Source organism: Hakea prostrata, chromosome 6 (assembly GCF_041222555.1).
Source record: "Hakea prostrata isolate BN-2017 chromosome 6, UWA_Hpros_2, whole genome shotgun sequence".
Taxonomy (NCBI): Eukaryota; Viridiplantae; Streptophyta; class Magnoliopsida; order Proteales; family Proteaceae; genus Hakea; species Hakea prostrata.
Genome location: NC_142605.1, coordinates 33,466,738 through 33,494,318, shown reverse-complemented (window position 1 = coordinate 33,494,318; position 27,581 = coordinate 33,466,738). Strand labels below are relative to the sequence as shown.

The 27,581-nt window shown below is 38.7% G+C and overlaps 1 protein-coding gene across 1 annotated transcript; it reads right to left on the bottom strand.

Annotated features, from left to right (window-relative positions):
• Positions 1–8: 8 nt before the first annotated feature.
• Positions 9–21,784, bottom strand: OWL1 (DNAJ heat shock N-terminal domain-containing protein). The gene is made up of 13 exons (XM_089158063.1): positions 21,457–21,784; positions 18,496–18,782; positions 15,752–15,949; positions 15,542–15,656; positions 13,315–13,401; positions 11,670–11,758; positions 7,833–7,917; positions 6,554–6,607; positions 5,988–6,068; positions 4,996–5,073; positions 2,108–2,347; positions 374–481; positions 9–291 (listed from the first exon to the last, which is right to left on the bottom strand). Exons 1-13 carry the CDS (start codon positions 21,598–21,600, stop codon positions 235–237), a joined length of 1,623 nt encoding a protein of 540 aa, XP_089014189.1. The 5' UTR covers positions 21,601–21,784; the 3' UTR covers positions 9–234.
• Between the last annotated feature and the right edge of the window lie 5,797 nt (positions 21,785–27,581).

Sequence of the window (27,581 nt, the reverse complement as noted above, 5' to 3'; positions counted from 1 at the left end):
GACACAAGAAATGAATTGAGGGTCTTTATTTCTTTTGTCACTATTAATTACATCAACAATATGAAGTTCTCTCAATAACTTGACTAGGATAAATTTGCCAGGGATACATACTATCATGACAAAATCATGTGATGGTGGTGCTCCAAAAGGGTACCTCAAAGGGCATGGCCAGAACATGCAAAATTGATAGAGGTGACCAAGAAGCATCTGAAACTTCATCAAGAATCTCATAAATCAGATTATATGCTGCGATTGCGGTATCAACAACTCCTCATAATCATCGACCATAACCTGCACAATGGAAAACACACTGCAAGATTATTTCCAACAGCATGAAATTACAGAAAGGACAACTAAATAGAAGATAGAGGACCTCAAATTGCTGGCCACCATAAGTGTACTCCACATGCAACTTCTTGGGTTCTCCAGGACATGGATCATAGAAACCCATGATGCCCGACTTTTTCACACCTTCATGGAGCTGGAACAACAGATAAAACACTATCAGAACCAAAGAATTTGGTTAATTATGGGTTCAACATGTTTTCAACTCATGATATCGATGGTTGAGTTCTCAGACTGATCTGGTAAGTCAACATCAGTGAATCTACACCAAGATCTTACACTTCCAGATAGGGCTTTTTTTCCCCTTTTTTGGGGGTTTTTTTTCTTTCTTTTCTTTTTTTTTTTTCTTTTTGGGGGGGGTGGCAGGGAAGGGGGACAAATGAACTGTATCACAAACACACCAAAATATTTGAGATGCTACAATCTTAAGGTGACTAGTTTCGTTTATCATAGAAGTCCATTAATAAACAACCAGCTCCGTCCACAGAATGGGCTGGGCATCTAAACTACCACTCATAAATGTGCAATGTGCCATATAAGTTAGATTTGGATGGCAACTCATCTTAAACAAGTAAAAAATAATGAAGATTAGACATCTTGGTTGAAAAGCACATATGTTCATAATACCAGGGGGTGAGGCGACCTATGATAAAAATAGAATAAAAGAACTACGAACAAACATCAGCACTCGGGAAGAACAAGTGGGGCAAATTTTCAGCCAACAATGAGATGAAGGGCATGTGCAAATCAGAGAACCATGCAACCTAGGAAACAATTTCCCAATATTTATGCCTTTTTTCCCATTCTCCTCCTTCCTTGCCAATCATTCCCTATCCGACAACCATCCCTGTATGGCAGCACCAACTCACTATCCTATCTTCTCTCCCTCCCATGGTTTACGAGGGAGATACATATGGTCAACAGCACAATCAATAGAACTGGAACAGGAAAATCATAACTTATCTACATGATAGATCAGCCAGGCCCTTTATCCGGCTAATCTTCTCGCACAAGCTGATCCAGAGCAATGTGGGATCAGTGTCGCCTATTATATAACCCCCAATCAATGCTCTCCCTACCATTAATGGAAATGACGATTGCTTGGATAGCCAAGCCAGGGCAACTGCAACAAGGAGATAACAACTCGAATTGGTTATCATCACTCTCCCCAACATTGATTGAAGAACAATGGTAGATATTTTCATTTCATTTCCCAAGTTGAAAGGGCTAGCTGGTTACCCTTGCTTCATTAACCCTACCCCTCCAAAACAACCCCACCCACAAAAAAAAATTATTAAGAAATAAAGAAATAAAGATAAAAAGAAACACCCCAACCCCTTCTTCCTTAAAAGAATATTTAATAAATAGATTCTATCACACGTGTGCATTATTTCTTTTTATCCTCTGGCAAAATAATGGAAACATCCTTGTTACCAAAAACTAGAAAAGACAAGCTCAAAACATAACTTATACAAGATTAAATACCACATAACTGGAATCTCAACTACTCAAGAAAAAAGCAAAGAGGGTCACAATTGAATATATAATTTTTAGTCAATGACACTGCAGTGCTTAAACAAACTCCTATGCATATTCCAGTCAACCGTTAATCATTCTTTGGGAATTTTCATTTTGTTCTGTTTTACCTTTCACTCAAGTAAACATACAGTGCCAGCAAAATAGGTTCCAAGCTCAACAGAACATGCTCCAACAAAAGCGTGCATAGAAGAAAAGCAAGTAGCATATGAAATCAAAAGTATACCTTCAGTTGTCCAGATTCATTCACAAGGAAGTTCAGAGGGACTGTTACATCCACAATCTGTGGAGCAAGGTCATCATCCACTTCTCTTGATTCTTTCCCTTTCTTAAATGATTTGTGGCTTCCATATACTGCTTTTGTAATAATCAGCCCATTTGTTTCTAATTGCTTATTCCTCTTCCTGTTGGCCACATTTTGTAATAACTGCTGAGCTTTCTCAGCTGCTACCCTTGCCTCCTGGATCTTCAATAGAAAAGACAAATTTATAAGGGAGAAAAGGATTCCAATCATCTTTTACTCATGCTAAGGAGATGCAGGAAACAAACACCCACTTCAAGACTTAAGGAATATCTTGCAAGATATAATGACATCACCTCACCAATATGGCAATTTCTGATTCTCAGAACCAAAAACATGAAATAGCTTATAAATATCTAAACCCCACCCTTCACCCCCAAAAACACCCATAAAATAAAAATAAGATAAGTAGGATATATTAAGTTCTGCAAATGATTAGGTCACACTTTTCTTAAGAACCAAAACCAGTGACCAGGACTCAATGTATAAATGTTAACAAACCAACTTTCAGAGGACAACATCATATTCACATCCCCATAGTAGAACATATTTATACAGGAAATAAGTGGTATCAAATAGGCGAGCACAAGGACTATGTAAGCTACATAATACTAATGAACAATAATAAAGTATATGTCAACACAAATCAAAATAAAACCCAAAACGAAATTTGAATAGGAATTCTCTCCTCCCAAGAAACATGTCAAAGTTGGTAATTTGTTGCTAAATGCAAAAAGTGGAATACGAATTGTTTCCTGCCACCTAACAAAAAGTTTTTTCAAGTCACAACTGTATTTTTGACAATACTTTCATGGGTGATAAATAATATATTAAGACGAGATAAGATGCAAGGAGAACAAAAGCACGCGGGCAGGCGGGCGGGCCAGGGGGGGACCCAGTCAACAAAGGCCACACCATAAGACATATGGAAAGCCAATAGCTGCAACTCGACAATAAACAACAGAACAAGAGATCCAGAAAAGGAATTAAAAAAGAGGCAACGGGAAACTGCACCTGGACATCCCAAGAGGAGGAGATTGCATCTTTATTTTAATCACCAGGAAAGCAGGATGGAGAGGAGAACAACGTTACACTGATTGATGCAAACACAGCTTGACCCCCCGGCCTAACCCTAAAGTGGGCCACAAGGCCCAACCAAAGCTAACTGGACAAACCCTATTACAGGGGTATTTTGGGTATTTTAGGTATTTTATGCCCCATTCTACTACTGGAACCTAAGTTCCAGAATTCTAGCTTTATAAGAAGAATCCCAGACCATTTCAAATTTCTTATTTGAGTTGGCATTTCATTGGTTTCCATTAGTTTAGTTATAGATAAGAAGAGCACCTATCTTTTAGGAGTTTGTTTTTTATTGGAATTTGTCTTTATTAGTGGCTTTGTTTTTCTTAGGTAAGGAGTCGTTTCCTAATGAGGACTCTTATAGATAAAACAGTTTTTTATTTCAAGAATAACTCTTTTTATTTAGGTGGTTGCTAATTAATTGTAAAAGGGTATCCTAACTTATAATGGAAACCCTAGTTAAGTTGAAGTCTAGTTGAGTCAAGATAGTCTCTCCCAGTTTGAGTTAAGTTCTATATTTTTATGTAAGGCTATAAATAAGCCAACCTATGATTGTAAACTTTGGTCTGCATTGAATAAAGATTGAATATTGCTTGTGAGAAACCAAGTCAGGGTTATCTTTGGGAAGGCCCTGGCAGATTTATAGTTTCTAGATTTAATTGTGGCAGCCTCTCTTCAACAAATCAGCAGCTCATCTCCAGCAGTTTCAATTATAGACAGCCCCAACCCTTCCCCTGCATCCTACCTCCATTGCACCCTTCCCTACCCTTTTCTCTCTTGCACAACCTCTAGAAGGCAACCCTACCCCCCCCCCCAAAAAAAAAAAAAAAAAATTGCCGCCCCTTCCCACCCATTCCCCCTGCGCATTTAAAGCAGCCCCTACCCCTCCCCATCCCTCCCCAGCCCCACACAAGTCACTCCTGCCCCCTCCCCTGTTCTGCGGAAGAGCTCACACCCCTTCCCCTGCTGCCACAGCCTGGCAGCAAGCATTCCAGGCACCTACGACCCTCTCAATCCCCTCTCCCACCCCTACAACCCATCTAGACCCCTCCCCCCACCCCTGCAATCACTATAGGGCCCTCCCCCTCCTCCCTCAAACACAATGGCACCCCTCCCACCTCCTCTCTCTGACCTATGGCAACCTGAAAAGAGCAGAAAACAGAAAAAGAGAAGTTGCCTAAGATCTTCAATCCCTTGAATTGCTTTCCTTCCAAAGTTTTCCTAATTTTTCCCTTCAACCTATATCCATCATAAAATCCCTTCTCAAACCCAATTCTATTTAGGAACCTAAGTTTTCCTCCCATCCCATATCATTCTTGGGTATCTCAAACCATTGCATTGGTGACTTGTCAACAATTCTAACTTGTCCCTAAGTTTTCCCATAAATCCTTAGAACCTTTTCCATAATATTTTACCAATATTTGCTGGAAGATTCTGGGCGAATCCTAAATTCTAGGGAGATTCTCCTAGAAAACCTAACCCTAGAACTAGATTCACGTCACTGATGTTACTCTGAAATTTGGAAGACAAATTTTACTGCTTTAAATATTAGGTATTTGCATTAGAATTTTGCATGTGGCATCTAGCCATGTCCTAGACGATCTTCCAATTTACAACCAAAAAGCAGTATCATTCAGTTCTCTAGATTGAATATAATAACATAAATAGACCCATATAGCCACCAAGCATACATGAATCCTTGTAACCTAAGAAGAGCCATGAACAATACATACCTGTGCTGAAGATTTCTCCAAGTTTTTTAGTGTCTTTTGCTTCTCCCGCTTAAGGTAATAAGGCTTAACAACAAATGTCTGTGATCAATAAAAGGGAAAACAGTATAAGCATGTGCATATCAAAAAGTTAAAGAAAACAAGGTGTCCTAGATATGAAACTGCAGATCAATATCTTGTTAAAGTTTTTCAAAATAAGAAAAGCCATCATGACCAGCGTAGAAAAAGCAAAAAGTTGCTGCACACTTCCATAAATCCTTTGACTCTCAAAACGCCAATTAGAAATGGCAATGACAGGTTTATATTGCTCTGATACCATGAAACAGCAACGGTACAAGGAAACCAGTCCCTGGCACCCCATGGAAAAAAAAATGAGAAATCGAGGAAGTAGGAGAGAAAAAACAACTGCTCACAATTTGGTTGTTTTCCCAATCATTGATGCAGTGTATTTATAAAATAAATACAGATACAACATGCATCCCCCTTGACCTATGTGTATTTATATTAGCCCCTGTGATAATGACTGTAATTACATAAATGCCCCTGTGGTGCATAATTCTTTACAGTATCCAAGGGGAGAACCTTGTTAGAGAAAGAGAGGAAATATAAACCTAGAAATTACTCTCAGTGATCAAAGGTTAAGACTATACAGCCTGGAGACTTCCAGAAATTAGTTTAAACACTAAGAAATAAAGCCGAAGCACAACAACCATGCTATCTGGAAGTCCTCTTTTACAAAATTCAGGTTATCCATGGTGGGAATGTTCTTTGTCCTTGGAGGCACTCAATCACTGTTCTAGCTTCAGTTAGTAAATAAAAAAAATCAGTCTAAGAAATTAAAGATAAAAGGCTTCATTTCATGATTGTACTTTGTTCAATCAGCACATTGAAACATTTCAATAACTATCTGTAAGAAAGCACGTTCTTGAACATGGAATCAACTAAAGGAATGATTACAGATGGGAGCAATAAATGCATGAGATTTATGTGTAAACCTTCAGGAGGAAATAAAGAGATGATGGGATCATCAAAGCTCCAGCGGCAACAACTGCAGTCAACTCCCTAGAAAGCAAGACCTACACACATCCAGTTAATGGTCAAAGTAGATTGGAATGTCTTATAATACAAAAGTCAATGCGGATACAGAAAGACAAAGATTAAATAAAGACTCCAACCTCAGAGGGAAAATACTAAATGGTATATTGCATGAGCTTACCCTCCACACAAGTGTATCAAATGGAGGTGTCAGTTTCTTCAGAATATGTAATTTTGATTAAGATGAAACAAAACTAATTTGAAATGTTCCTTATATTGACAAATAGTTGTCAAGGCGACAGCTGACACCTAGGCATCCAGGCAACCTTCAGTCAAGAGGAAAGAGATAGATTCCTGGAAATGCTAGGCTAGGCCACACTCCAGGACAGATTCTCATATAAATAATAAAATAAATCAGAATTCCTAATGTAAGAACTTTGCATCCATGAATTATCTATATTTAAAAATAAAAAGCACCGAGCATAATACCATTGAGGCACACAAAATTTGAAATATGATAGCTTACAGGAATAATTAGCTTCTGTCCCCCACGATGGAACTCGAATTTCCAGAAGACTCCCTATTTAACCAAAAGGAAGAGATAAGTTATTCACAAATTTCATAGGAAAATGCTGTACAACCTGTATTGCAATCAAAGGAAACGTGACAAGTGCACATCAGAAGCTGAAGGTGAGACTTAGGCAGAAGACATATTTCGGTTGTAGTGTGTGTAAAGAGAACTTTGGGGGGGGGGGGGGGGGAGAAAAGGATAAGAAGATACACTGATACAATGTCATTTAAAAAAAACATGAAATCAGTTCAAATATGGTATAAGATGTAACTACAAGACACAAATTTGATAATTCTTGACTTCAGTTCCTTCTTAGCAATGTCTATGAGACACCTACACAATATATGCCTTGCAATGTTAAATCATTATTACTAACAGGATAGAGATCCCAAAAACACCCCTGAAGAAAGAAGAAACACGTTTATGAAAATATGGGACAGAATATTACTTGTCAATCAATGATGTGTTGGATAACAAGTCAACCTTTTCTGTTATAAGGATATTACACAAAAATGCTTATGTGAATCTGAATTTGGACTCTTGCAACGCTAAATTAGTTGGCAGCAAATACACCTGCCTGGACTCTGGAGTAGTTCTGAAGCTAACAGATGATTAAAGCAGTGGGACAGTTCCACGTTGGGACAGGTTGTACAGAAAATTTTGAGATTGGACCTTTAACAGGAATATCAAAACTAAATTTCTTGCAGTATTGTGTTAGGTGTTAATTTAGTTGATGCCATACTGATGCCTAGGCCACAAAGCCTACCCAGATGCCTAAGTAACCAGTGCCTCGTGTTTCAAGGCATCCATGCCTATATGATGAAGTGAACAACCAGGAATTTGGAAAACATGCCAAGGATATGGAAGAATTTATAGAACACGACAAGTAGACCAGTAACACTCCCTTCCAGTGCCTTGTGCAGGAAAAAGTATTGACCATAAAACAAATGGAAGCCACCGAATACAAGATATCATACCCCCAGCACCTTGGCCTTGCATATATGATAAATACAAATGTATAGATGGCAGAATTATATACCCAAAACTTTACAGGTGACATTTGAACTTCAGAGGTTATCAATTTCCCAACACAAAAAACAACAGGAGGAAAAAGAAACATTGGCTACAGAATACTTGGTTCAGTGGCCAGCATAGACTTCAAAAAACATAATCATCAATCAGTAATAAACTTAAAGCATGCTTCCTCGCCAACTCCAAGGATAGCAGCAGTCACCTGAATTCCGATGGAATAAAGCATCCGAACAGCACTGAAGTCAGATATCTTCCTTCCACCCCCAACTTCCAACTCCAAAGCAGTGCTGCAAAATTGATACTGACGTCACAAAACTGAAGGAGAAAATACTTTAATGAATATTACAAGAGCAAAATTAAATGAGATAAACACTTTAATGAATATTAGAAGTGTGTGCCTCATCATTAATTCTTTACAAAATGCACTGTAGCAATTCCAGCTCCATCATGTATCCAAAATAAATGACAAGAAATATCTAAGCAGTGACAAATGATAACGTTAGAGAATTTACAGGAAATTATAATAGCAATTACTAGATCATTATATTTCCACTGGATTATGATGAGTAAACTGTGCCCCATTATTCTTTTAAGTGGAGTGTGCCCCAATAGCAAATGATTTGAACATGCAAAGAAGATCCTTTGCACCCTTGGGGAAGAGGTCATTCCTCGCCTATTCTTCACCTGTACCGACTCCCTTGCCATTTGGAGCCTTGCACTAAGCTCCATAAGGCCCGCAGCCATTTCCAATCCCCCTTTGATTGAGAATGCCCGTCAGATGTCATCTACTTTCGGATGATCTCAGATCACGGATATCATTGGGAAGGTTTTTTTTGGAGCTTCGATCAGACACGTTGGCTTGACCTTCAAAAATGGACCACCAATCTCATTTCCAACAACAGATTTGGCGAGCCATTTTAAAGATGTCAGCTCTAAGCTCCTCTCCGTTCCCCATAAGCACCTGTTATATACCCTAAGGAATAGGCATATTTTTGTTACCTAAGGACTTGATTCTTCTCTTTTGTGTACCTAAGCTCCACCAGCTTAGGCTCCCCCACTCCCCCTTCTTTCTTTCTTTCTTTTTTTCCCTTGCGATGATGTATCCTGGGTCAAGCCCCCTGAAATTGGGCCCAAAATCCAGATCTAACAAGGTATTCAAAGCTGGCTGAATACCCCAGGGGTATTTTGGTCATTTTCCAATCCCCTTTTTGGGTCTGAATATGGGTCTTTATAGAATCCCCTTGATCCAAGGGTTAGGGATCTATCTTTATTTTTCTGTTTGAGTCAGTCAGTTAAGACTTAAGAGTTATAAATCTTTTAATGTATGGGTAAGTTTCCTTATTTAGAAAGGGGATCTAACCTTTTTGAGTTTGTTCACATTTAGAAGTCAGTAATTGAATCTTTTAGAGTCGGTTATTTCAGAAATTTGAGTTCTATTTAGTTAAATGTTGGATTCCCAAATAGGTAGGGAATCCTTATTTGAGTCCAACAGTTGTGGAGGCTATAAATAGCCTAGTCCAGTATTGTAAACTTCAGTTTTTGATAATTAATGAATTGATTAAGTGAAATTTTGAATTGGGAAGTCGTGGGTATCCCCTTGGGACCCTGCGGCTGGGTTAGAGAGCTTTGCCTTCTACAATTCTGAGATTTTTTCTTCATCTTCAAACTTCCAAGCACTCAGTCCAGCATTGAAGAACTCCAGATCTTCATCCTCAAGTAAGTAGAAGACCCCTCTCCGTCCACAGCCCCTCCCCTTGATCTCAGACCTTAGAAACAGTCCCATCCCCATCCCAAATCACCCCTTCCCCTTCCCCTTCTGGTCCAGAAACTTCTACCCCCTCCCCTAGCATCCATAAGCCCCTCCCCCTCTCCTCCCTGTTTCTGCGATAGCTGCAGCCTACTCTCCTGATTAGACCACCACCTCAGTCCCCCTTGACCCCCTTTCTTCCCCTCCTAAGTTCGCATCTAACCCCTGAACATAACCCCTAAGTTCATTACCCCATTCAACCTATTTTGACCTAATCTAAAATTTCTGCAAGTCTTCTTCAACCTTGGGGTTTGAATTTTTGAAATTTCAGAGTAGAAGTTTTATTAAGTTCCAACAATTAGAATCCATTCTAGTTGAAAGATTATATTAGAATTCAGTTCTGAAAGGCAGAACCCTCAGCCCTAGCCCTCTTCACACCCTAGCTGAAACCCAAATTTACCCTAAAACCCTAGCCAAAACACCTAATCAGTGCTGGTTCTTATTTAAGAGGATCCTGGATATCCAACCCTAAACCCTGGGTTGCATCATGCACCCTTGTGGGTTTAAATTTATTTTTCTTCACCCAAAAAATAAAAATAAAAAAAAAGGAGAGATTGGAAGGAGGGTCACCAGCATTTTTTTTCTTTTTTCTTTTTTCCATTTCCTTTTTTGAGTGGGTATGAAGGTGGATTGAAGGGTGGTAAAATAAACCTAGGAATGTAATGTCTGGGGAACCATGAAGAGGATCCCTCAGGCTGTATAACTTACGATTAACATACCCTGACAAGAAAAAGTTCTAGCTAAAACTTAAAAAATGGAATTTACTACAGTAACCCTCTCTCTATCCTCAGGATCCAAGAAGGTTTCTTCATAATCAATCACACTGACAGCCAACAGAGATGAGATTGGCCAGTCACTCTACTAATTCTTTTATCCATTTAGAACCCCAAAATTTTACCTAGATTTGAATTTAGGCACATTGACAACTTGGCAACGGGTAACCCATCCTAAAGGGATTCATGTCACTTAGACAGGGTATTGGCAACACCTTGACAGGTATAGTATATCCAGAACACAATGACTATCATAAGGAAGTAATGAAATGTCCGTCCAATGGGAGTAGATCATGGCCAGCTTATAACTTGCCACTAGACACCTAACACCCATATTTGGTGCACAAGCAGGTCCCACCCTCCTCTACTCATTCATTTACTTTAAAACCTAACAAAGTTTTCCAAGTGGCAAAATAATTCTTCACACAGCAACTAACACAACTCGGCCTTTACCAACTAAATTGGAACGACTACATAGATCCTTGCCTTCCAATTAGCTCTGTTCAAGGTCATACTAGATACAAGGCTTAAGCCATGCATGTCTTTTCACCAATTCTTCAAAAGTTATTCTAGGTCTACCCCCGGTTCTTTTAGTTCCTGCAATTTGGATTAAATCAGTCCTTCATACTGGAGCATTTAAAGGCCTCCACTAAACATTGTTATCCACCTCAATTGACTTTCTCATAGCTTATCAGTCATCAAAGCCACTCCCAGACTAACTCTAATATGATCATTCCTTATTTTATCCTTCACAGTTTTGCTACTGAATTCTTCTTAGCTACCCAACACTCTTCACATGCATTAAAGCTGATCATACAATGGTCCTATAAAACTTTCCTTTTAAGCTTTATAGGAATATGTCAACCACACAACTCTCCACTTGATCCATCCTATATTAATTTGGTTGGAAACATTGTTCTCTATATCACCTTCTTTATTTATAATTCAGCCAAGATACCAAAAATAACCACTTAGTCGAATCTCCTTCTCATCAAGTTTCATCACCTCACCATCTATCTTTGTATAACTGAAGTTACATGCACCAGATATTCCATCTTCATTCTACCTAGCTTAAAACTTTTGATTCTTCGAAAATGATTGATTATGAGTGAAACAGAATAAGTGGGACCACAAAATCTAACAGAGGCCAATCCAGGGGAAACATTATCCATCAAAAACTCACATCAGCTACTACCCCTCAGCATGGCCCATCACTATGCGACACTATTGTCTGTGCTAGCGCATCTTTGACACCAGTTATATGTATCCATAATACAACCAACAAAAATACATTGACATAAACCTAGAATTTTGAGATTTATAATTCTGCTTCCCTTCTAAAAAGCTCCAAATGTTAAGAATTTCTTCCCAAAAGGTGTACAGAAGACAAAAGGATGCATGATAAGGAAAAAGGAACTGTTCAACAATTCTGATATTTAAAGAACCATCAAGCATATACCTTCCGATTCTACCAGCCACATGGCCATGCGACTTTGTGGAGAAGTGCCGAGTATAATGAGCAGATGCCCCCAATGAACTTGTTCCAAACTGCAGAGATTACTTATTTAGTTGAAGTAAATAAAGAGAAGAAGGTCTCGAATCAGCATTAGTAGATGTGAAAGCAAAAGAAAATTGCAAAAGGTGAGAAAAACAAAAAGCAACCACTCACACACTCTTTACATCCTTATCATTGATATGTAATCATATTCTACAAATAGAAAGCACACAATAGCCTTCAATGTAACTTGAAAAAATTTTAAATAAGAACTTGATATAGTATAATCAGATAAGACATCAAATGCACGGCAAACTCAACTTAGCTCCATCTTCTTTGCAATGGCAATTCCCCTCTCTGAAGTGGCTTAACTCTTTTTATATCTTACTCAGCATAAAAAGGCCGATATCAGTGCCAGATTCGGAATCTCATCTGCTTCACCACCACTTTAGTTTAGATTACCGGGGAGAAGCTCCAAATCTTGCTTTTACATGTTTGCTTTCACCTTGATAATTAATACAAAACCTTTCTTAACCTCCTTTCAAGAGAATCAGGAAAAGAAATGCAGCAGCTCCAAATCTCGTAAAATCCATAATTATAAATCATGAAGTGTGAAGGGAAAATGTGTTATAAATCTCATTGTTGCTCACAAGAACCAACACAAAGTTTCCATTTCCAGAAGATCAAAGAGGAGAAAAGCGGGAAAGAAGAAGAGAGAGAGAGAGAGAGAGAGAGAGAATGGTTGGATCTGGGCTCCCTGCATTTAACTATTGCTGGAAATAGTCGTTCTCTGCCCAAATACATGCCAAAGTACATCGTTGTTGGTGAGTTAAAGAGGACAATAACCTTTGGAAGCCTCAATATAGGTTTACTTTGCAACAATAGAGATCATCACCCGTCTGAATTTTTGCCACCATTCCATCCTTGGCAGCTCTTTAAGCTCATTATTCTCCTTTTCAAGTCCACTCTCAGAGCAAACCCTATCCCTGTTATTAACTCAAAAAAATTGTGCCCATCCCAGATGTATTCGCTGTTCTAAAGTGCAATGGAGTCCTAGATGGATGCACTTGGGATTAAACATATGGTATAAGGTACGGGTCTGCAGTGAATTGGTCATGTTTCTCAAGACATGACTTAATGGAACCAAAGAATGGCTTAACACTGCCCATCAAGAGATATCCTCTGTGAACGCACATCTAGATAACCTTTTTCCATTATCATACAAATCAAAGGAATAAACTATAAGGAAAAGCAGTAAAGATATGGAATATCAGTGTCACATGGATAATCTTATCTTATTTATATATCCTTCCTGCTTAAGTGATTAAGCTAGCAAAAAGATCATGTATTTCAAACCTCATGCAAAACCAGAACTTGCAAACACGACCACATCTCATTTAAAGCAAAATGGTAAGAAATAAATTGTTTTACCACTTACATATGGTGTTCAGAAAGTAACATACATCATTAAATGGGGGAGGACAATAATATGGGAAACCATACAAGAAGACTGCTTTTAAGTTAAAAACGCTCTACTTTCTATAAATCTTGATCTTTGTAGGAGATGAAAATTGAAAACAAGGACATGCCTAAAAGAAGAAAGCTGTACCTTCAACTCTCCAGCAGCAGATGTTTTCTCATCTTTCTTTTGCCATCCAACAGCAATAGATGACTCTGGCCCCAAAACAAGTTGTATCTGAGATAAAAATAAATAAATAAATATTTCTGGAATGAACAAGCACATTAAATCATTTAATAAATTTTGATTGAAATTGTCAAAATTTCAACCAAAATCACTGCATTTTCGAAAATTGAAACGAAACCTTCAAGATTTCGTCAAAATCATAGGTTTCAACTGAAATTTCGCAGATTTCGACCATTTCGCAGGTTTCGACAAAAATTTTGCAAGTTTCGACACTCCAACTTGTTTTTCCTTGGTTTTTGTTAATTTCTATCCCATTTTCACCTATGACAGTAGAAATTTCTCATTCAGTCACTGTTCAACACATTCTTCATCTCCCAATTTCACAAAATATGGCTGCTGCTCTCAGGACTTGGTTCTGTGCAACTATTATCCTCTTGCTTGCAGAAAGTCGGTTTTCTTCTTTACATTTGGTTTTCATTCCTTGATTTAACATGAACGTTATATTAACTTTCACAATCAAAACGCATGATTTGCAGGTTATTTTCAGTGTACTTTGGATGATATTAATATTTCTCAAGCTGAAACAGGGAAGCAGGGGGAAGGAAAACCAGAATACACGGGAACACTGAAAAACGGATGCAACTGTACACATTGGAATCTAACACTTCAGTGCCCAGAATTTAATACAGTGGAGAGGGTTGACCCTTTGGTCTTATGCCCATATGGAAATGGTTCTTGCCTGATCAACAACAGCTCGGCTTTTATGGTTTCGCCACATTCAGCTTCAATTATGCGTGCGATTCTCAAACTGAATTTACTCCTGAGTGGTCTAATAATACATGCCCTGGAAAGCTTTACTAATACATGCATCCCACAATTTAATACTGTTAAAATCACCAATCTATAACAGAACCCCATACAGTAACTCCTGTAGCCACAGAAAACAAAAAAAATACAAGAAGGGCCAGCTACGGCTTCTAGAAAGCAAAATCTTAGGCTTGAATTCTTTCTCTCTACTTTTTTTCCCCCTTTTCCCCTATTGCACCTCTTGAATTCAATCCATAATTCCCAGTTTTTGAAATATACATCTCCAATTAACCATGTGTGCCCCATAAACAATCCAAAGGCCCTTGCTCCACATAAGAAAATTAACCCCACTGCTGGTAAGGAGGAATTAAAGACTTCAGATACATATTACTTTATCAGGCAAGGGAAGAGGAAGTAGATGAAGTTCTGGGCAGACTAAGGATAGAAGATCCAAAAGTGGCATCAACAGCATGATCATAAATCCAGTGTAGATCAGCAAATCATTTAAAAGTTTAATTTTCAGGAAGTAAGGAACTCACTGCCAATTTCTTCTAAGAATTGGAAGCAGGATATTGAGATAGCAAATGTATCTGATGCTAAAACTCGAACTTAAAAGACATAAATAAGTTGCCGCAATAGGGTCCTGGAAACTCTACAAGTAAAGTTCAAGACAAATGGTGGCCGCCTACCAACAAAATTTTCTAATCTCTAACAGGTGCCAGGGTATTTGTCGCTTCCCTTCACCAACCCGTATCAAAAAATAAAGGAAAATAAGGCAGACTCACTAGACTCACTATTGCTACAGGAATAGTACTTCAAAGGTGTATGATGGAATAATTGAAGAAACATAGGGGATGCCAAATGAAGGATATACACCTCCTCCAAACTGGGTCAGCAGGTGCTTTTGTATCAGTCTACAAACAAAACTTTTATGAAGATGCTGATGTCTCAATTTGGCAGAAGGCCTTCAAAAATCTTAGAATCAGAAACCAAAAGCTCTTTACTGTCACAAAACAAATCAATATTGACCAAATAAAAATGCTATACACTAGCCTCATTGAAAAGAAAGTAAACAACATGTCTACTCAAGCGTATTTGATTCTAGGATTAAGAAGAAGAATAAAGTGAATTGCAGGAAATTGGATTCCCATCCTATATGAGCTAAAAATTAAAATATATTGTAAACTGTAATAATCCTTTTTTATATGCTGTCACTCTGTTCTGTTAGTTGGTGTATACGATTCTGCATCAAGTTTTTATGTATTGTTTAATGAAATGTATTTCTTATTTCCCATTTCCAAACAAAACATACACACTATAACAACCAATGCTCCCCCCCCCCCCCACACACACAAAAAAAAACACAAAGGAAGGAAAAGCATACATTTCCATCTGCTGTCTCAGAGAGTTTTCGAGTCCAGGTATTGGTAAGATTAATTGTACCGTCGCTCAAAGATATTGCTATTCCACTTGATGCTGTTGAGCGGAGAGACAAATGGCTGTGAAAAAATGGATAAGATCATGATGACAGTGAATCATTGATGAGCAGAATATGCCAAAAACATTAGGTAACTTACAAAAGCAATTGTCCTACCGCGACGTCTGTACCCCAAGAAGTGACCGTAAACCAGCTGATGCCATGAACTCTATGGAAGCAACTGAAGAAATCTGATGCCTCAACACAAAAGTAGCAGCTCCACCCCCAGAATTTCCATTAACTGTCATATTGCCACCGACAGCAATAGCATTACGCTTGGATATCTGAGATTGAACTTCGCTAGACATTGCCATTCTGAAAGTCATGCATTGAACCAAAATTTAGGTGGACAGAAGAAGAAAGAAGAAACTGGAAATTGTTGACACAAACTAACTGCATATTTTGTATCATCACGTAAAAAGAATAGAACATATTCAATGCAATTAAATAATCTTAGCCATCAATGTTTGGACCCCTTCACCCTCCAAATCCTTCACCACATCCTCTGCTTGGAACCTTCTCCGCTCCCCTCATCCCTCTGTCCCCTGGTCCCGCCTGGTTTGGTTTAAAGGCCATATCCCCCGTCACGCCCTCACCCTTTGGAGATCTCTTAACCTTGCCTTCCCTACCCAAGCCTTCCTCATTAGCCGCCATATTCCAGCCAACCCCTGCTGCTCCCTTTGTGGGAATGGTTCAAAGGACATTGATCACCTTTTCTTCTCTTGCCCATTCTCCTGTCCCCTATGAGATAGAGCCCTTGCATCCATTTGGCCCCACTCAAGACGCTCACACGGGTTTGTTCGTGATTGGACTTGGATCTTGAGGTCTTTTGCCAGTCACTCTATTTGTGATAGCCTTGGCAATCTTGTCTTTGGTGCATCCATCCATCATGTCTGGTGGGAGCGTAACCTTAGAAGATGGACTTCCAAATCTCGATCCCTATACCAGATTTGGAAAGCCATTTTCTTTGATGTATCTTCTAGATTAGCTTCCTTCCCCCATCCCCCTGTTGTTGACAACCCCATAAATAGACTAATTGTTAGTTTCTGGGGTCTTAGTTGCCCTCTTATCCCCGCTCTTGAGCTTTGTGCTCCCCCCTGCCCCTCTTCAGCTCTTGATGTATTTTCCCTTGTTGTGTTGCTTGTGCTTTTAATATATTACTTATTCATCCAACAAAAAATAATCTTAGCCATCCAGTAAAAAACTAACTAGATCAAAATAGAAAGTCTTAAGGATTTTCTGCAACCAGCAGAGTATAGTTCAACGGATTTAATGTCAACTACTTAAATTTAAACACAGGAAAGCTAACTAGATCAAAGCAGTAGCCACAGCCATTTGATCAGCTACAGATTCATTCTAAATCATTCTATGAGAAACAACGTTTATCAGAAAAAGGGTCCAACGGTTCCCAACCAACTCCCAGGTTAAGCAAACTTTTCTGGACTAAATATAAATAAATAATTATGTTGAGAACTTAATCGAAACCTGTTAGCTGATTATGATTGAATAAAATTGATAAAAAAGGGAAAGTCTAAGGATTTTCTGCAACACATCAGAGTATAGTTCAACGGATTTAGTGTCAACTACTTAAATTTAAACACAGGAAAGCTAACTAGATCAAATCAGTAGCCATAGCCATTTGATCAGCTACAGGTTCATTCTAAATCATTCTATGAGAAACAACGTTTATCAGAAAAAGGGTCCAAGGGTTCCCGACCAACTCCCAGGTTAAGCAAACTTTTCTGGACTAAATATAAATAAATAATTATGTTGAGAACTTAATCGAAACCCGTTAGCTGATTATGATTGAATAAAATTGATAAAAAGGTATGGTGACGCCTAAGGAAATCAAAAGGTAAAAGAGTAAGGATACTAATCAGAACCGCGAGACCCGGAACCGCCACCCGCGGAAGGCAGACCGCAGGGGAACCGCCGAGACCGCCATTCCCGGATCGGAACCTCAATTTTCCCCCTTTTTTTTGGGAGGCGACCGAACAACCGCCACCACAGGAAACAATCACTCACTTGCATGAAATATTTAAACAAAACCAAGGTGATAATTAATCAAAACGAGATGGAACCATAGGACATAACAAATTATGAGCATGATACTTCAATAGCTAAGGTCTAATACAGTGTATAACACCCAACCCACATCGGCACAGGGTAGACGAAACAACAGGGGCCAACCAAGGCCACCAACGGCAAAGGCCAAAGCAATCCAAGTTCACCCGGGACCAAACCCACCGAGAGGGCCACCGAGTGCGCAAAATGATTCCGTCGGACCCCGGATGGTGAGATTCCTTCAGGTGGCGAGATCTCTCGAGAGAGCGAGATCTTCTACCATGATACTAATTCAATCCCAATAATATCTAATAACCCAATGGGCCCAAAGTAGTAGCTCAGTTGGCAAGGATCAATACATCCCCTCGGCACCTACCTATCAGAGGGAATCCAGAGGAAAAAGATGCAGATCAAGCAACAAGCCTTTTTCCTCCCCCTTTTTTGGTTTCTTCATGCTTTAAAAATGGGTCTTGAACAAGCCAGATGAACATTAGCTCAATCTATAACCACCATTTTGCATGAGCCTGCGCTAATTTACAACCAGCACGATCTAAGACCACCCACACTGTCCTTGCTCTCATGTATGTGGGACTGTGGGTGCAAGTGATGTCTACCAGATGGAATCTTGCATAACTACAGTGAAGCAATGAAGCAATATCTTGAGCATTTCAAAGATCAGTAAGAAGCTACTCACTCGTTGGTAAGGCTTCAAAGAAGTCCAAATATTTATTCAGAATCAATTTAAATGTATCACAAAGCTGGAAACCAAAGAAAGATCTAAAGGATGAGATGCATACCCTCTCATGATGCCACCTCCCCTGAGAAACCGTGGAATAGACAAAGCTGCAACAACTGAACCAGAAGGTCTAACATGGGAATATATCTCTTCCTCTTCCTTCTGCTTCCGTGACCTTTCAAACTCTTTTTTTATTTCTTCTGCTTGATTTAAATTTGAACTAAGCTCTAAACCTGAAGTTATTCCTTCCATACCATAGATATCATATATTTGTCTCTTTTTTTCATCAGTTAGAATTTCATATGCTTCGTTAATCCGCTGAAAGTTCTCTGTAGCAACATCCTTCATCTGAATTGAACAAGCATGTAAAAGAACATGAGTAAACAACTTCAAGGGACCCCAACCAGCACCCCTAAAGAAGGAAAAAGAAATGACCAAAAAATGAAAATCATAGACCATTCATGACAAATTCCAAAATAGGTTGTGGGAATCAGCATTTGGGATTCTAATCTGATTCTTGAAAGCATGCTGCTCCTCCAATCACCAGAGTAAAACTCCTGAACTTGAATCAGGGAATGTCTGAACGGTCCTAAGGTTTTTAAATAAAGAAAGAACATGGCCTATAAAATCTGAGAATAGAAGCTGCATCACAACCAATAAGGAAACTAAGAAAACCACAAGCTATTGACCTTTTTTCCAACAAGCAGCAAACAGGTGACTTCCTCTGAAGGATATTTTTAAGTGGATAGGAAAAATGAATAATTACCTTATTATTTAGTTATAATTTTGTTCCTTCACTTTTTATTTTGGTGTTTATTATGTCTTATTTGAGTGAATTCAGTCCCCATGAGTCGAGCCCTACTTCAAGCTGTTTCCTAGTAAGTTAACACTGCCTCCAGGGTGAATTATTGGCTGGAAGAGTTCAAGTTTTGATCACGTCTTGTTTTAAGTTTTGGAAAGTAGTTATTTGTTCCAGAGTGTAGCATATGCTAACGCTTCCTGAGTACTTCTGTCCTCCCAAAATAGAAGGGCAGAGATGTGATTTCATTGGGAGAGGTTAGATACAGACTCAGGAAGCCTAGCATGCGATTCTCATGGATGGAAGTTTATAAATAAGTTTGTAAAAAGCTACAATAGTTCACATGAATTTGACATATATAGTCGGCAACTTGGCATTGCCTGTAGTCTGTGGTGAATCAGATCTCTCTGGCACATAGTTTTTTCAAGTTGTTGCCTAGGCATCCAGGCCTTCTATGGTTCTGGGCCTCCAGGTTCGCCTAGTCGCGTAGTCGGTTTTCTATGCCCCATTGGATGCCTTGGCGCCTTGACAACCATGCTCTGGCATTGGTAATTTAGTAGGCTCCTTGGTAATGATTCCAACAACATCAGGTAGCAGTTCCAAATCATATCCTTTTAGACTTTGCCTCTGTTCAGTTTCAGTTTGATCCTAACCCCAAAAAAATCCTGTTGGTGTGTCAACAGATTCCACTCTTATTCCTTAATCTGCTGTAGAATTCTAGCTTCTTGGTAGAAATTTCAGTTTGTTGTCTTCAGAAGGGATTCTGATATAATTTGAAATGAAACCAGCCTCTATATATAAGAATGATATGACTGCACCAGATCCTTCATTATTCTGATATTTAAATTCTCTCAGCCCTGGATTATTTGTTCAGAATAAAAAATTACTTCACTTGACAATTTATTGGATTAACCCTACCTATCTTCCTTCTCTTCGTTCTCAAACTACAGTATAGTTTACTTTTCAAATCAAACATGCTCCAAGCAGAATTTGTCCACCACCAGACATTCAATTAACCAGATATTCTTGAAACCCTATAAACCCGGTTCAATTGTCTAAGCACATAAAAAGCTAGCCCGACCCCAAGGGGTTGCTCAATCAGCAAATATCAACAACTCAGAAAAGCAGGTCATAAGTTCAACTCTTCCTGGGGCCAAATATCAATAAATAAAAACTAGGACATATCAAGTTCTGGGCAGAAACTGCCAGAGTTTTTTGCCTATTTGATGCAAACTGCCCTCAGTGTGCTTACTGGCCTGGTTTTTTGCTTCCGTTCGCAGCACACCCAATTTCTGCCCCTACAAAAATCCGGTCTTTTCAATTACCTAACCATAAGCTTTACTAAGAGATTTATTGATGTAATCTTCTACATCCTGAAGAAACAAGAATTGTACAGGTGATCTATAAAAACCAGCCCAGGATAAGCATAGGTTAGGAATTTACAATAAGAAAAAGCATTCCAAAAAACGAAATGTATGGGCGATTTGAAATTAACAACGAAATGTCTGTCAGGTTGGTCGGCCCTTGGGCACACGGTTGCTTCTCCTGCAACCCTCAAGATCGGAGACAATTGTCAGGAGAGAGTTTTGGACTCAAGAGCATCATCAGCTTCCTCAACACGCAATGGGGGAGGTTCAGGGGTACTCAAGACAGAGAGAGCCTGCAACAGGAGCGGAAGGCGAATGCGAGAAAGAATAGGGTCTTTTCATTTTATTTATTTATTTAATGGTTCAAGATTGATCAAATTGGATTTGCCTCTTGATTCAGGACCCCACGATCATATGTGTCTATGTCAGACTTTGCAATGAAAAGATTCTTATTTCAGCAGGACAGAGTCCATTACATTTCATTTCTTGAACTTTCCCTCCTAATATACTGATTCTTTGTGTGCCTGCCTTTACTTTATCAGCTGTTAGTTCTTCAAATTACATCTCATTAGAGTTTTTTGTGCACTATGCTTTACATCAAACAGCCAGCAGGAATAATGGTGAATGGTAACAAAAACGACATTCTTATTCGAACAACTTATAGTACCATTGACTGCATAATTATATGCGCTAAACAAAGGAGAATGCATCAAAGCATTTCGTAGTCATGCCTAAATCCAAACCAAATCAATAATGTAAAATTCATACAGTATCACTAATTGATAACTAAATTACGCTGGAAATCGCATTCAGACCAAAAGAATTGGTTTAATAGATGGAAAAGAAAGTATATAACCTGAGGAGATTGATATTTATCGGGATGATAGATTTGTGCCCATTGACGATAAGCTTTTCTTATTTCTTCATCTGAAGCTTCAGGTGAGATGTGAAGAAGAGCGTATAACTCTCTGTTTGGCGGCCCCTTTGATTCTTCCTTCATCTTTCACTGAGAAAGTTTCACCCACAACAGATTGGTTTCTCTATCTGTTGCAGATGCAGTTGGCTCGGAAGCCGGAGTTTGGGTTTTTTGAGGGTTTTGAGTTTGCCGGCGAGGCACAGACGTGATTTTCTCTAAACAGTGGATTAATAAGGGCATACGACTTAAACGAGGAACGGGTGAAGAACAAAGCGGACCCCAAATCTAGTAACGATATGCTAGTCAACCAAAACTTATCGGGTGCCCTTTACTAGACTAGCAGCAAAGTGACGCCACCATCACCGGTTCGTACCATTTTATGCAACCGGTATGGTTCGTAACACCTGACGTTTCGGATCCAATCAAGCCAATATTAGAGACGGTATCATTCCAAATCGGTTTTACGATGTTACAAATTTACCAAAAATAGAATTTTGCTTGATTGGATTTGTATCGGCTAATATCGATACAACCAAAGAGGAATATTGTATATGACAATTAAAAGTATTTTTTTAAAATAAATGAATAAATAAATAAATCAAGTATCAAGTTATTTTTGAGATTACAACGATTTTAGAATTGTATATTATTAATATCAACCAATTCAATCTTGAGATTGAAATGATTCACCCTATTTGACAGATCGAATGAATGATCCACAAATACTAGGCTAGATTGGTTATTATTGAGATTTAGTTTAGTTCAAGATTGATTTATATGTATTGTGTCGAAATCTAACATAAGAATGAACTGCGATTAATTTTGGCTTGAATGTATTCATAATAGAAACAATGAGCTTGGGTTGACCTGGATTCACATCTTCTATAATTTTCACTTCTTACAATTCCTTGTACACATGACAGTTAATTATCTAAAGCTTGCTTTGTTTCCTGGGGAAGACAAGATGATTTGGGGATATACCAATAATGGTACTTTCTCAATAAAACCAGCATATCATATGTTATGTGATTTGAGAGATATGGAAATTTCACACTTTAGTGTTGCTGAGCTTCAACAGATGCAAGTTCCTAAGGAAGTATGGAAGTCGGTTGGCAATGTAAAGTTCCTCCCAAACCCAAACTTTCATTTGGAGGGCCCTCAAGGGTTTAGCCCGGCGAGCTTAAGACAGCAATGCCGAATGATGCTAGCGCCTAGATGTGGTGGCTGAGGAAACGCTGAACATATTCTCTTCATTGTTCTATAGCTAAAGTGGCACTCCTCCCCTCTTGGGATAAAGTTCCTCACTCTAATGTCTCTCTCTCGGGTTTTATTCAAGATTGGAGTAAAGTTGGGAAGGATAAACAAGAAGTTCCAGAATCTCTTGTATTGCAACCTTCATTTGTTGGGAGTTATGGCAAGCCCGAAATAGGCTAATTTTTGAAGGAAACAAATCATTCCGGCCGATAGTTCAGCAAGCTTTAAAAGAAGTCAAGGCTCATATAGAGGCTATTCGAGTGGTTGAGGTGAAGGCTGCTGTGAGTAACTCAAACCTATCTTGGAAGCCTCCCCTAAAGGAGTTATGAAGCTAAATTCAGATGCGCCCTCAAAGACAACAGAGGAGGTTTGGGTTATATTTTGAGAGATCACAAGGGAGTTTCTTCATGTGGGCTCGCCCTTACTCCTTTCTACACCCTTGAGGGAGAAGCTTTAGGAATTCGTGAGGCTCTTCTAGATGCAGCTGCGAAGGGGTTTGATCATATAATGGTGGAAAGTGATTGTCAACAGTTGATCAATGCTCTTAATTCTAAAGTCACTACCGTGATATTTTGAATATTGTAGAGGATATCATCCACCTTCTTCTTATTTTATGGATTGTAGTTTTCACTTTGTTCCTAGGGGATGCAACACCGTTGCTCATCTCTAGCTGGGAAGGCGATACCTTAACGGGGAGGACTAACCGGCCAAATTCCACTACTTGGTTGTTGGATCTTTGTAATTCGACACCTTGTCATTTCCCTGTTCTTTGAAATGAATGTTGGTTTACCAAAAAAAAAAAAAAAAAAAAAAAAAAAAAAAAAAAGAGAGAAATAAGGTTGATTATTTTTTTTTTTTTTTGTTTTTTTTTTGGTTTTTTTTTTAATTTTTATATAATTTTTTTATATATAATAAATATATATAAAAAATAAAAAAAAAAAAGAAAAGAGAACCCGGGCTGCACGGGTGGTCGAGAAGTCGCCTTCAACAATCAAGTCAGCATAATGAAGCAATACTATCTAAAGACTAGAGCCGAATACGATTCTAGGCTGAGAAGTCACAGAGCTAGTGAGCAGTGGCTTACTAGATTAGCTGATAATGCGATCGATACACTTGGGAATGTGATTCATCTGATGAATATGCAATGTGATTCATATGGTGAAGGCTACCCAAGTAACATTCATTTTCTACTTGTGGGGCGTTTTGTTGAGTGTGGATCATTTCCCTTGATCGGAAACACCTCGACTACTTTATAATGATAAATATAAAATATATATATATATATATTAAAATATTTAAATAGAAGTTCTCATCACCAGCTCCTTGTGGCTCTACTGTATTCTATGGTTAATAAACGACGAAAAACACTCTCGGGGGAGAGGATCCAGACTCCCTTTTCGTCCTAGTTGGTCAATTTTTTGGTTGATTTGTCACCTATCATACAATCAACTCATATTTCCAGGCGAACTATTGCAGATTGTGAAATTACTCAAAATGGGCTGCTTTGTTAAGACTTCTCCTTTTTCTTGTTGGGTGTTTTTCAAATATTGGTGAGAGGAGGCCATGAGGGTAGCCTATAATACAAGCTGAAGTGGCCCTTCAGGATTTCTGTAATAATTTGCTGAACACAATATCCATTTTGGAGAATAGCACCTCAAAAGCATCCATCAACAGGCCCTACACCCTATTCCCAGCTCCTGTGGAATTGAAAAAGTTTGAGGAGGGAAGCTTCCTCGAAGTTGTACACTAAAAGAGGGACAGAGACGGTTTCTTCATGTAAATAATATAGACGAAGAGCTCTATAACTAACCCACTTCTGTTTCTAGGGGAAGACCAGTAAAATAGCTTGCTTCCTTCACTTGTAAAGTCTCCAATGGCAGTAAACCTTAGACATGCAACCATATTTATCGTTTTCAGTCTTCCATTCCTTCTCTATTTCTAGCTATTAGCTTCTCTCTTGATTTTGGCAATCCACACGTACTGGTTATCGACAATTATTGTTTGTTCTGGAGTTAATTTGGTTGAGATCTTGGCTGTGTGGAGTGTTAACTGATCAAAGACAAATGGTGGCACATATGGTAGCATTAGCAACTCTGAAGCTTGTCAGGGCCAACCATGGCGTGAGTAGTTCTTTTGTGAATTCTCTGGTGTGGCCTTTTGTTCTGAAGCTCCCTTTGAGCAGAATTGTAGGCATATCTTACACTGAATTAGCTGCCTCTGTCACTCTCTTTGCTTTCCGATTGGGTCGGATTATTTTTGATGATACTGGGTCAGCCGGCAATAGACAGAGATGGGAGAGAGCTCTTCGGTTGGTCTGCGAGAGGGTGATTGCTGCCCAGAACTCCAGCACTAGACAAGCACAAGAGGGTACCCTTTACTCTGCCTCCATGTTTGCACTTTAATTCGAGTAAAAACCTCTCTCTCTCTTTCTGAACCCTCATATGGTTTAATAGAACAAAGTCTCTCAGTTCTTGGTGTTGTGTTATAGAGATTTTCTCTTTTGGTTGCTTTGAAAGATCTCCACTCCATCTCTTCAAAGGGACAGCCTCACAGCTGCAACCTTTCAAATCTTATTTAGCTGGTGTTTGTATCATATGGATATGGGTGACCAAATTCCCCACTTGATGGGCTTGTTAATTCTCAACTTTGAATGTTTGAAACGCACTTTTTCTATTGCTTGCCTTGTGTTTTCAGCACTATATCCTTGATTCTTTTCAACTGACAGCGTTATGGATACTGGGAGGACTAGATTCTTCAGTAAAAGCAACCGAAAACAGCATTCTAGACACTCAGGTAAAAAAAAAGAACGTTTTGGCTTTACTGTAACTATTCACACTAAACTGACATGTATCAGAGATTCAGAAAAGAAGCAAGAAGAAAAAGAAAATACAAAATCTGCCAAAGATCTAATCTCTTGGGTGGGAAACAAAATGGCTAATATAATGATCTAGAGACGACCAGTTAACAAAGCCAGTTACCCAAGCTTACTGTCCTACATGACTTTTTTCTGTACATGTCTTTCCTCTGTACACTTGACAAGTATAACCCAAAGACTTCTCCTTACATTCCTGTACCACCAAGAATAAGATCAGAAATAATTGAACTTTTCTCCCTTTGGCTGCTTGAATGAAATGTGCCCCTAGGCTTTACTCCTGTGGTTTATAATAAGATCACAATTAAAGCTTGAAGATGTGATTCATCAAGTTGTACATAAAAACTAAACGGAGGTAAAACTCAAAAGGAAAGAAGAAAATAAAGCACCTAATGGAAGTGGATTGGCTACATGCCTACATCTGTGACGAACAAAATCCATTAAATGGCTCCCTACAATGAAAGGATGCTCAAGTCAGTAACTAAGAAAATATTCTCACCAGAAAAAAGAAGAAGAGCAGAGAGTGTGTGTGTGAAAGAAAATGAAAGGAGATTCAGTTGCAGCATTAGAAGTCTCAAAAGTGAAAGAACAAGAAACAATACATCATTTCAAACACATTGAGGGGAAGCTACAAGATTAATGTCCATATATAGATCCATTTGAAGCATCAAAGCCTCAGACACATCAAAATAGGATATGATCAATCTATACTTGTTGATCAGAGCTTGCTCTGGTGATTGCCACTGCTCCTCTATGAAAGGCTCCAAAAAAATTCTTCTCTTTCTTTAGAACTCTCGAGCAATTGGTTGTTTCTATGTAAGTGCATAAGCAGAGGGTGATTTTTTATAGATTCAACAAGTGGGCAAGTTAATTTTAATCCAGAAGAGTTACCTTTGCCTCTGATACTAGTACCTAGCGAATAGATGTATTGCATTACAGTGCAAGTTGATTTTGTATTCTATTCAACAATGGATATTGAGAACTAAGATACATGATCAAGAAAACAAAGAATATGAAACAGCACTGACATGATAGGGAAGAACAAAGAATTAAAAACTGAAAACAAGATAATCCATATACAGAGGAAGTCACAGTAGGACTTACATCAAATGATGCAAAATTTGCTATTTCCTTACTCAATTCCTCTAATGCTTTTCTTTCTTGCTTTTGGGTATTGACAAGCTCATAAGCTAATGAATCAATTTCTTGAACCTGTTAAAAAAAACAGGGAAAAAGACTGCAGTTTGGTTGCGGACCCTGCCCTGCACAAGGACTGAAATGATTGCCCCATACTTCCTGTTGGATGCCCCTGTACATCTCCTCATTAGCCCTTACGCTAGTGCAGGGCCAAGCAACCAAACAGCAAACCCTTCCCACAAGAAAATATAGATGAGATTTATTGTTTGTACTCAGGTAGAGGCGAGTCTTGAGAAAAAAAAAGAAGAGATTGATCACAAGAAAGTTATTGATCAATAAGTTATGACAATTTCCAACCTGTGAGATGAATTTCGCAATTGTTGCTTCAATGCTATCCATGACACCAGTGGCTGTGAACATTGCATTTTGAACTGAATCTGTATCAGCCTTTGATCCATCAAAAAAGGGAAGGAGGGTAGAGATAATTAGAAACAGAAATAACTGAAAGCTATAATTATATGAAAAAAAGGTTGATTAGAAGTTTCTGCTGCAGTTTTTCTCCCTAATTCTTACCTTGGCCCCATTCACCATTGGAAGTCCAGTTGCTGATGCAGATAATTTTCTCCCTATTCTTGCAGCTGCTTCTGAATTTTTCTTCTCAATCTCAACCCATGGGTTAAGGAGGTGGACTTGAGGGTTAATAATTCTGTTAATCTTAATCTCATTTTTGAGTTTTTGAATCTTAAGCCGCTTTTCTAAAATTGAATTCCGCAGTTCAAGGATCCCTGACCAAACCTTCAAT

Excerpts from the sequence above, each read along its gene's own strand:
- OWL1 (XM_089158063.1), bottom strand. The coding sequence starts at position 21,600 with ATGAAGGAAGAATCAAAGGGGCCGCCAAACAGAGAGTTATACGCTCTT. Across the intron at positions 11,759-13,314 it reads CTGCTGCTGGAGAGTTGAAG|TTTGGAACAAGTTCATTGGG; the intron begins GTACAGCTTTCT and ends TAATCTCTGCAG. Across the intron at positions 292-373 it reads ATGGTGGCCAGCAATTTGAG|GTTATGGTCGATGATTATGA; the intron begins GTCCTCTATCTT and ends TCCATTGTGCAG.